This window comes from Oryza brachyantha, chromosome 2, assembly GCF_000231095.2.
Source record: "Oryza brachyantha chromosome 2, ObraRS2, whole genome shotgun sequence".
Lineage (NCBI taxonomy): Eukaryota > Viridiplantae > Streptophyta > Magnoliopsida > Poales > Poaceae > Oryza > Oryza brachyantha.
In genome coordinates this window covers 4,051,979-4,062,979 of record NC_023164.2, presented here as the reverse complement: position 1 = coordinate 4,062,979, position 11,001 = coordinate 4,051,979, and the positions used below count along the sequence as shown (strand labels likewise).

The window sequence follows — 11,001 nt, the reverse complement described above, 5'->3', positions numbered from 1 at the left end:
GCATGCCTAATTCTGTGTTAAAAATCTGAACTCTGAAGCAAAGTCAGTCAACCATATGCCACAAGACAAACATTACAGTCTCGTCAATTCCAATTCTTATTTTCATACTGACTAATCATCATCATAATCATCAGCTACTACAGCTTGATTAGTTCTTTCTTTATATATGATATGCACAATTACAACATGCTACCCAACCTAATTAAATCACCTGATCCTGTCAAAGAAAGAAGCGAGAAAGTAAATTAAAAGCGATCAAACACCTGATCGACTGACCATCATCTCTATGCTTTTTTCTGTCTGAACTCTGAACCTGCGAAACTGAAAAGCTAATTAACCCTGTCCCTGTCTGAACGTAAGCTGCAGTGATCAATTGAGCTACATGTAATGGTGGCTAGGGTTTCTGCTGTTCATGGGTGGAGGCGGCCGGCGGCCGGCGGCGGCGGAGGGGGCGGCGGCGGCTGGTCGGGGTGGCGCGGCCGGGAGAGCCAGAGCGAGGTGAGGGCGCGGAGGCGGTGGGAGTGGTCGGCGATGGCGAGGAAGCACCGCGCCGACTGCCGCGCCGTCAGTATCTGCGGCAGCTTGTACAGCGTCTGCAACCTCAGCGCGTCCGCCTGCATGCAGCCGGATCATGCACACGTCATCGTTTCATCACTGGCACTGCACTTGACTTTTTATTCCTTTCAAGGTCAACTTAGAAAAATTCTTGTCCCAAAATAAACCAATTCATATGTACTATCTCCGTTTCGTAATTTTAGACTTTTTTAAATAACGTTTGACCATTTATCTTATATAAAAATTTAATATAAATATAAAAAATAATAAGTTGTACTAAAGTTCTTTTAATAATAAAGGAGCAAAATAAATGATATTTTTATAATTTTTTGAATAAGATAAATGATTAAACACTACAAGTAAAAAGTTAACCATCTTACGTTATAAAACGAAAGGAGTAATTTATTAAGATTTGTTCTAAAAAAGACCAATTTGGTATTTTTCCTCTCAGATGGTATTGGGATGCTAGGAACAGACAGCAGTACTGTTGGTTAGAAACAGAATAATTAAATTTTAGGTTTTGTTTATTTCACTAGGATTATATAATTAATTGCTAACTCATTGTCTGGCTCTAGCTTGTGCTAGCTAAATTGGCTCATCCGAAGAGACAAAATTAAAAAAATGCCCAGCTAATACCACTGATTAGTGGATAGGGTTTCTTAATCGTAGAGGATTAAGATGCAGCCATAGCTGGCTAGATAGTTAATTAGCCCAATTAGCCATTTTTTTTGTATAATCCCACTTAATCCAGTAAAGTGATTAACTAATGCAGCTAGCTAGAACAATAATTAAAAATTGACAAGGATAATTAGTAAATTACTATCTCAATCTTAAATAAGATCATTTTTTATTTTTTTATACTATTTTGACTTTTCGTCTTATTTGAAACTTTTTTGTGTTTAATATTTTTATTCTTACTAAATGATAAAACATAAATAATACTTTATGCGTGTCTATTATTTTTATTTTTTTTATAAATTTTTTAAATAAAACGAATAGTTAAACGTTAGATTCGAAAAAACGAAAAATAAATGTACCGTACTAACGGAAGTAGCAGTAGTAATGGAGCATACCTGCCTGACGAAGGCTTCGAGGGAGGTGAGGTTGGCGACGGCGAGGGAGAGGTGGGCCATGGCGACGTCGGAGAAGGCGGCGGCGGGGGGGCAGAGCGGCGGCAGGGCGTCGGAGGAGACGGCGTCGGAGAGGGCGCGGTGGGTGGCGTCGAGGTCACGGTCCAGCGCCTCCTCCCTCTCCCGAGCCCACTGCTGCACGCCGTACACCCCCGCCGCTTGCTGCTCTGTCAGCGGCTCCGCGTGCCGTGCCACCATCTACGCCGTCCATCATTTCAATTTATATTCAACGTTAATAATAATAATAATAATAATAATAATAATAATGATAATAAAACATATATAATCATTGTTCAGCGTTCTCGTATACGATGATGATCGAGCCAACGTGGTTAGAGGGGGTTTGAACAAGTTTGATAGACCTTCAGTTTTTTTATATTAATCTTTGACATAAAATTCTAGAGAACGTTAGTACAAGTTTCAATGGCTTTAATAGGGGCAGTGGAGGCTCGAGTTCTCACCGCCCCATGCTAAATTCGTCGCTGGTGGTATGGTCGTATAGTCGCTAAGGGGTGATTGTTTGGCATTTTTAGGGAAATATAAACGTCATATTCATAAACGCAAAATGATTTGTGAATAAAAACTTTTATATACGTGTTTTTAGCAACCTAAAAACTTAACTAAAAATAAACTATGATAAAAAAATTAAATTAACTTTATATTTAAGGTAAGCATAAGAAATACGAAAATGTAAGTATTTTTTTTAATCAAGCAGCTTGACTTTGTAGGTTGTAGGAATTCGTTAGGCAACATCTATAATAGTCGGCTCCGTTTCTTTGAAGCAAAATATTCGGATAAATTCTATTATCTAACAAATAAACTCGTAAGTTTGAATGGAGATTTTCTAAGATAATTTACATTTTTAAAATTATGAAATATAATTATCTCAGTCTCTCCATCACCTGGCATCATATTACATATTGCTCTGTTAGTTAGCTTGTCAACCATAGTCAATATAAATTTTAAAAGTAGTCTTTTTAGCACTGGCTTTTTTGTATATGAATTATTTTTTTCTGTTGTTTATATATTTTTATATGGCTTATCAGCTTAATATTTTAAAATATTAATGAAACATGCAAAATGAATTGAATTAGCAAGTAGTATGTGTGTGTGTATACTTCATCTGCTGGAGAGTGTTATAAATTACTGCGTTGTAGTTCTCTAGCTATTGTTAGGAGATATGCATAAGATGTTACAGTTGCTAGCCTTTTATGAGATTTTGCACTGTGAGGTAGGCCCTGTTCTTCTCCTCTCCTGCTAATCTCGATTCTTTCAATTTTTCACGCGCATGCTTCTCGAACTGCTAAACGGTGTATTTTTTATGAAAATTTTCTATAAAAAGTTACTTTAAAAATCATATTAATCTATTTTTCAATCTTTATAACTAATAATTAATTAATCAAGTATTATTTTATTAGTATATTTTTCGTGCCGAATAAATTACCTAATACCGAACGCAAACGCGGCCTAGTAGTATAATATTCTCTCCATCTAGAAGGTATACACACGTCTTCTCTTCATGCATTATTGGTAAATTAGACATCCCCATCTACATCGTTGATCTCTCTTATCTAACTTGCCTCCTTCACCAACTCTCTGTTGTACATCACTGCACACTTTCTTCCATTCCAACACAGAAGATAACAACCACATAGGAGCCAATATAGTAGCCATCAAAGACTTCCAAAGAGCCTAACTGTTCCATCAACTGGGACCTCTCACCTACTTAAATTAATATTTTTTAGCTAGTTAGATAGCTAGCTAACCCATCATACATCCCTAGTTTGGAGTACCTAATACCTCTGGACTCTTGATTGGCTTAATTAGCTTCAGTATGGTCAATTCACCGAGTAGTCCCTTGCATCCTTATGGTTTACAATATTGAAACACCAATTTTATGTGGTTTTTACATAAAAACACCTCGTTTCTTTCCAAAAAGTCCTCAAATACTTAATTTCACATACTTTAATTATTAGGAGGCCTTAGGTGTATCAGCCTTTTACATGATCTTCAACATTATATAATGCATCAACCATTAATAAATATGTAATTAATATCACATGTAATTACTTTTGAATACTAATATAATTATTTCACATGTGCACTAAAGATATATATTGCTAGTTCAATTATAAATTATAAGTTACAAATTCAGATTTTTCTCCTAACAATGCAATATGGACCCAATGATTTATATTCTACAACGGAGGGAGCTAGTATATGATTAAAAGTTACAAAAATGATTTGGTAATGTAGAGATGATGGAATGAAGTTTTTACGATTAAAAGACATTTTATTATGTTGTAGTATTTAATGTAGGAGTAGACCACAAATACTAGTATTTATTAAAAATGGACTTTTACGGCTATATTTGCGGTCTACTCCTACTAAGACTACTAGCTAATTAAGTTGACTAGATACGGAGGTTATTGTTTGGGTTTTTAAAGAAAAAGTCAAATGACATATTTATAAATTAAAAATCATTTATGAATATAATTCTTATAGACATGTTTCTAGAGATCTAAAAATCAAGACTGGAAAATAGATTACGATAAAAAATTTTAAAAAACTTAAATTTTAACTTATAAGCATGAACATAATATAAACGAAAAGATGAAGGTGTATATGCATGCATACATACTTGCACGACAACCAAGGCATGCAAGAAACGTGTGGTAAACACTCATGTACATGTTGCTGTGCATCTCGGAAGAATGAGTTTTTCCCAGTCAATACATAGACACGTACGTAACACAAGAAAATGGAGAGGAGCAGGTAGCTAGGTTAAATTGGTGATCTCAAGCTTACGGTAACCTGAGCTCATGCAACAATGTACATGACTTAAATTGGCTAATTTTGGTTGATTAAAAGAAAAACTAAATTCGCTAAATACATATAATACAGAAATATATGAATTACTAATCCGGTTATATTTGTAGGAATATAGGCGATGAAATTTAATATGTTTTCTTTCTTTGCTTCTGTGTAAGGGAATATTCTTTTGTTTGAATAGCTGACTGTCTGACTATATAACTGAATGGCTAATCTGTGATAACCACTTAAGATAAAAGTTGGAATTAGAACATTTTTCTAAGAAATTCATTCATAAATTATTTTACAAAAATCACATGTTTAAAAGTTCGAGAAGGGTTTCGTTGTTTTAGTTGAAGGATTACTATAATTATAACTCCATCCAACTATGGCTCTATTCACTTTTGCGTAACGGATAAATGGATAAACGTGCGCCCTCTCTCTATATATAATATATATTTCTGAGCTACAAAACAACGCGTTTTTTGCAAAAAAAAATCTACTCTCATTTTAAATATGTTTTCTGATAATGGTATTTAAATATATTTTCAACTCTATAATAATAGTTAATTCATTTATTTTATTAACCTGTAATTATCATAGATTTGTTGAGCTATCCAGCCATTCAACACAAACAATTTGTCTATTCAACCGTTCTCTTATATTTCCAATCTAACCCTAGCTTGAGATGAACCCTATAGTAAATTAAGCACATATGCAAATCCTATACTATCTAGCCTCTCTCAAAATATAATCGACCAAGGCTACATGTACTCTAATTAAATATACATGTTATATAATTATATTACTTAATCAGAAAACACTGGTTTAGATCTCATTAGTCCACCATGAATACTACATGGGTCCAGTTTGATTTTGTTTAGGTTAGGAATGTGTCGTTGGTCTCCATCTTTTTATGTTGGGTACGTTAAAGGACATAATACTGTAATAATGGTCGGCTTAATTAACTATCGAGAAATTTACAATATATTTTTTTGGAACATAAGTTAAATAAATTAAATTAAATATAAAAAGATAGACAAATTAATTAAGTGCTAGCAGTTAAATTACCTTGATGATCTCGGAGGGGCGGAAGCCACCGATCCAGAGGAAGCAGCGCTCGGCGGCGGGCAGCCACGTCCCGGAGACGAGGTGGAAGACGTCGGCGCTGGCCACGGCGGCCTTCAGCTCCACCAGCACGCCGTGGTGCGCCACCGCGGCGTCGACCAGCTGCCGCAGCTGCTCCTCCGCCACCGCCACGCCGCCGTCCACCGCCGCCCGCAGGTGAGCCATCATCCTCTCGTGGCTCTCCACCCACCGCGCGTACTCGCCGTCGAACCACGCCGCCTCTGCACACAATATAATGTAATATAATATTTACTCGCTGAGAGTTTTGTGGACATATTAATCTATAAATATTTCTTTAATATACATATTCATTCTCATCTATATAAAAGACAAGCTTGAGAATAAACTACGGTGAATAACTATAAATTCAATTCTAAATTTAAGATTAAAAACTTAAATTTAGGCTTATAAACATAAGCAGAAACGAAAAGATGAGTGTATTTATTTTTCTTTATATATCACTAATCCCATTATTTAATAGTACTCCTACTTCAAATTAATTAATTCTTTATTTTGTTTATATATATATATATATGGACATTTGTAATCAAATTTATGACGTTAAAGAGAAAATCAATTAAGTAGAGAAATTTTGGTGATTATGTGGTTGAGTATGGAGTTTAATTGTAATAAATAATTAGTGCTGGTCTGATTGTTGTATGCATGCCTGGGCTTTGTCCTCCAATGCCGGAAGAAAAGGCTCCACCACCCAAGATTGCACCCTTTGTTGATAGATGTGAAGTAGACATGCAACACATGGAACAAAATAAATAATTAGTTTGCTGAAATAAAATACCATATCAATTTTTTTTTGGCATTTGGTGTGTGTACCTGAGTTCTTGATCTTTGCATCATCTCCTGTTCCAGCTGAGACAACCTAATCCTGCTTGTCTCCAGATTCTGAATGTAAGCCTGTGTATCGATATGTAACATATAGACAAGAGAGAGAAACATAATTAATTAGGAGTCATGAGAAACATAATTTTCAGATTGAAACGTTAAAACATTAATTTTACCTACGTATAGAGCCAGTAATGTGAGCATATTCCATTTATAGGTAGCAAGCTAGCTTCATAACCCCACATGCATGCATGTTTGTTTTGACTTTATTTTTGTTCGACATGACATAATTAAGTTGCTTTTCACTTAAATCAAAGAAATTTACTCCTGTACACTGTCGTACTTCGTTTTAGGTCAAATTGTACTGTGATTGAGTAGAGAGTAGGCTAAAATTAATCTCCATATATATATATATATTTACCTGTTAATTAATTACTTAATTAAGGAGTAATTAATTTACCTTCTTTCTGAGCCTGCTTTTTCTGGCGGCCTCCCGGTTCTGCGCAAGCCTCCGCAGCGTCTTGGCGTCCGGCGTCTTGGGGCCCTCGTGCTCCGCCGCCGCCCCGCCGCCGTGCTGCTTGCCGGCGCCGGCGCCTTCTTTCTGATCGATCAGCCGGCCGAGACGACCAAGCAAACTCACGTGTGAGCGAGCCATGCATGCGACATGCACGCGAACGTAGATGAACAGCTAAAGAGGAAAGAGATCACCGGAGCTAGCTTACCTTGACGACGGCAGCGGCGGCGCCCTTGCCGTCCTTCCCGGAGGCAGACGGCTGATCCGCCGGATTCAGCCTCGACGGCTGGCCGGCCGCGGCGGCGGCCGGCCGCTTGGAAGAGCTGCCGGCGCCGGCGGCGAGGGCGCTACTCGACGGCGCCGAGCTGTTGGTGGCCATGGATGACGATCCCCTGGGAGAAGGCTCGCCGGCGTGCATTGGCTGAGAAGGGAAGATGTTGAGGGTTTCTGCATCCATTCATTCACACACATGGAGGAGAAGTAGCAGTTAATTCAGAACTAATACTGAAACAATATCCAAAAATATTACTCCTTCCGTTCCTAAATGTTTGGTGTCGTTGATTATTTTATATACCTTTGGCCATTCGTCTTATTAAAAAAATTATAAAATATGTAAAGCTATATATATGCATAAAAGAATACTTAACAATAAATAAAATAATATAAAATAGTTTAATAATTGTATATTTTTTTAATAAGACGAATGATCAAACATGTATGAAAAAGTTAACGGCGTCAAACATTTAAGGCCGAGAGGTAGTATTAATTATGCATGCTGAACTAAAATGTAAGAACTATATATATACACAATGCTTGACGTCAATACATTAACATATATAGATGATCAAATGGTAAGAGCATGTCAACGTGCATGTGGTTATAAGTTCTCTATTGTTTCACACTTATGGTGTCCTAGTGTAGATTAAAGTAGGAAAAGTGAGAAGAAAGAGAGGAAAGAATATATGTATGAATGCTTGATGTCTAGATATATAGCCATACCTTTTCTTGTAGCAGTACTATGCAAATGGTTCTAGGTGATTAAGGTTAAAAATGCATCTATCTAGCTTGTTTTAGCACTGGTACGTATATATATCTGCATATATGATAATCTTAGCAAGAACGACACACATCTCCAGGTGTTTGTTATACGTCACTCTCTCCTCTCCACCTTGAGAAAAAATCGGGAAAATGACATGTCAGAGAGTAAAGCTTTTGCAGAATCCAAAGAAGGAAAAAAAAAAGATCGATCACCATCGCTGCCTGCTCATCGATCTAGCTAGCTAGCTAATCCTCCATACATGTAGTCGAGAAATTCGATAATGACCATGCATATATGCACTTGTCAAAATCGAGGTAGATGAGATGCTTGCCGATCGACCTGCTGCTATATCTGATGAACTTAATTAATGATATGATCAAATTAAGAACTAAGTATTTATGTGTGACAGGGAAAAGGATTATTATTAATTCCCTCTCTCTGATTAATTTCTTCTCGATCACATCTTTTTTTCAGAGAAGAATATTATAAGAAAATGTCTGAAGATTTGTGAAAAGTCTGAAGATTTCCTGACGGAAATGAGGGAAATTAATGGCTTACGAGGTTGTTGATCTTGGATTGCTGATGATGCTTGATCCTGGCTATTGAGGTAGAGGAAGATGTGATCCAACTCTGCCATGTCGTATCCTCCCCCAGGGTCCTTTCTGCTGCACTTGCACAGGTTAATACAATAAAAAACATCACAAAATTATTATCATCTGATACACAGTTAGCTAACTAGTATGTGTTAGCAGTTAGCTAGACTATTCTGCATATTATAAGGTTTGGGCAAGAGAATTAGCTTCATGCTCCAAAAGAGGGGATAAAAATAAATTAAAGAACAGATGTGTTTGGAATTGGAAGATGCTAAACAAATTTAGTATTAGAAAAAGTTAAAATTGTAAGATGGTGTCCAGAGAAAAAGAATGAAAAGTCTCATGCACCAGCTAGCCGAATTAGTTGCACCAATCCCCTTATTATTGAATTTGGAGCAAGTACACGCGCTCTGGATATACCATATCAAATTTAAGATGCTAAATTTCTTCAATTCAACCCTTAAAGAACACCAGAGATGAAGTATTTGTGTTGCCCCAAAACACACACCATTAGTAATTAAATAATCCTTTCATGCTTCATACAAACACATGAAAACAACTCCATAATTAATCTCTAAAGTTCAAAATTAAGAAACAACTCCATAATCTTGAGAGAGAAAAAAACAGTATCCAGATCTAGAGAATGAATTAGAGAACGAATTGAGAGGAATTAGAGCTCTAGTACTGATAAGATGGATGGAGAAGAGGGCATTCGAACAAGAGAATTGGGAGAGCAAAAAACCAAGTCGTGTATATAGGATCGAGTTAGGGTTTTTACATGATGCTGCTGCCATGGATGGAGGAGGAGGCTGCAGAAGCTTGCATCATCGTCCCTGCCGTGACTGAGCAAGAAGCCTGCTGCTGATCATGTGGCTGCTGCAGCTGCTGCCATGGCCTATCCCCCATGCAAAATCTCGGTAGAAGCTAGCTTTATCTCTCTCTCGATCTGCAGCCGTACCACTGGCTATATCTATCCTTTTCTTGATCACCTGGATCAGCTACCAAATCTGCTGCTGTTCGATCTTCCTTGTCACATCTGCTCACACCATAGCTCTTTGGGCTCGATCTGATCCTGACTGATTTGCGAGAAAAATTGACGACACGTGTCGATCGATCGATCGCCGCCGCAATCCTGATGAACTCCTCCTCTTCCTCTTCCTCTTCCTCTTCTTCTTCCTCCTCCTGCTAGCTAGCTAGACATAGCTTCTAATTCGTTAGCTTCTTCTGACCGTAAGCTTGATTAGCTAGGTAGCAAAAGTATGTAGGACTTGTAGTAGCAGCTGCAAGCTAGCTTAATTGAGGTTGAGTGCTTGTACAAGAAATATAAGGGGAGTGGTTACAGGCCATGGAAAAAGCTAGGCAATAATTAGACTTTTTTTTATATATAAAGGTTGAATACGATATGTGATTGGATCGGGTCTGTCTGTGACTGGTTTTGGAGCCTGGTTTTATATTGATTTGATTATTTAATTGGTTGGTGTTTGATCTTTATTACATGTTTTTGTTCATTGGTCCAAGTCAATTATGGAGAAAAACTAAAAAAAGTTATCTGTGTGCATGTATTTTTCTGTTGGGTATTTTGGGTTCCGAGGAAATCAATGACTAAATAAATAAGTGATTTTCGCTAATTATTCAAAGACACAAATGAGTTAGCTATTATAAAGTTGAAATAAATTTAAACAATAAATTCATATATAATAATTCGTATAGTTTAAAAATTCAGGAAGCATAGGCATTTATCTCTCTGAGATAGAGAAGACCAGGGGCCTTGTATCAATGTTTCAACTGCTGCTTATTGTTAATTTTGTTCCACTTGTGTTTTGGCATGGTTTAGGTTGGAATTAATTGGATACTGCAGCTATATATAGTCTCGGTCAATTGGATCATGTGTAATTATTTATTCAGTGCTGTATATATAGCATACAAATTGATTTATATGTGTGAGTTGTGATTCTTTTTTAGGGTATATATACATCAACATATATAATTGCAAACTCTAGCGTGTACTTAATTTTGTAATGGATCGATTTGGAATAATAGTTAAGAAACATCAATGTCTTAATCCAACCACAATGTCCAGCCCTTTCAAGAACCAATAGCCACTCAAAAGAGAAGAAAAAATAAATGATGTTATTACAAGATAAGCATAATTAATTATTGTAGGGTTTCCTCACTTGGATACAAATAAGGAAGGGGCTGGCCTGGACACATATCTCAGTTGGTTGATCCTTCCTGCATATGCCAATTAATTAGGGTGCATAATATAATTAAATTCTAGCTAGACACCCATGAAACCCTATGTCTGGTCTGTTGCAAGTTAAGCATCCAAAAGGCAAATTTTGGGTCTGTTTCTTCTCTGGCCAGCATGCATTGTTGGCTACATCTTTCTCT

At 36.8% G+C, this 11,001-nt stretch overlaps 1 protein-coding gene across 1 annotated transcript; it reads right to left on the bottom strand.

Moving 5' to 3' along the window:
- Positions 1–36: 36 nt before the first annotated feature.
- On the bottom strand, positions 37–9,885 carry LOC102717497 (transcription factor TGAL9-like). The gene is made up of 9 exons (XM_040521080.1): positions 9,389–9,885; positions 8,576–8,682; positions 7,187–7,425; positions 6,925–7,065; positions 6,456–6,536; positions 6,292–6,346; positions 5,568–5,845; positions 1,629–1,883; positions 37–614 (listed from the first exon to the last, which is right to left on the bottom strand). Exons 1-9 carry the CDS (start codon positions 9,514–9,516, stop codon positions 411–413), a joined length of 1,488 nt encoding a protein of 495 aa, XP_040377014.1. The 5' UTR covers positions 9,517–9,885; the 3' UTR covers positions 37–410.
- Positions 9,886–11,001: the final 1,116 nt, after the last annotated feature.

What these genes read in the sequence shown, in the direction of transcription:
- LOC102717497 (XM_040521080.1), bottom strand. Translation starts at nt 9,516, where the DNA reads ATGGGGGATAGGCCATGGCAGCAGCTGCAGCAGCCACATGATCAGCAG. An exon ending in ATCCATGGCAGCAGCATCAT is followed by an intron (nt 8,683 to 9,388) that starts GTAAAAACCCTA and finishes GTGCAAGTGCAG; the next exon opens with CAGAAAGGACCCTGGGGGAG. An exon ending in AAAGCAGGCTCAGAAAGAAG is followed by an intron (nt 6,537 to 6,924) that starts GTAAATTAATTA and finishes ATCGATACACAG; the next exon opens with GCTTACATTCAGAATCTGGA.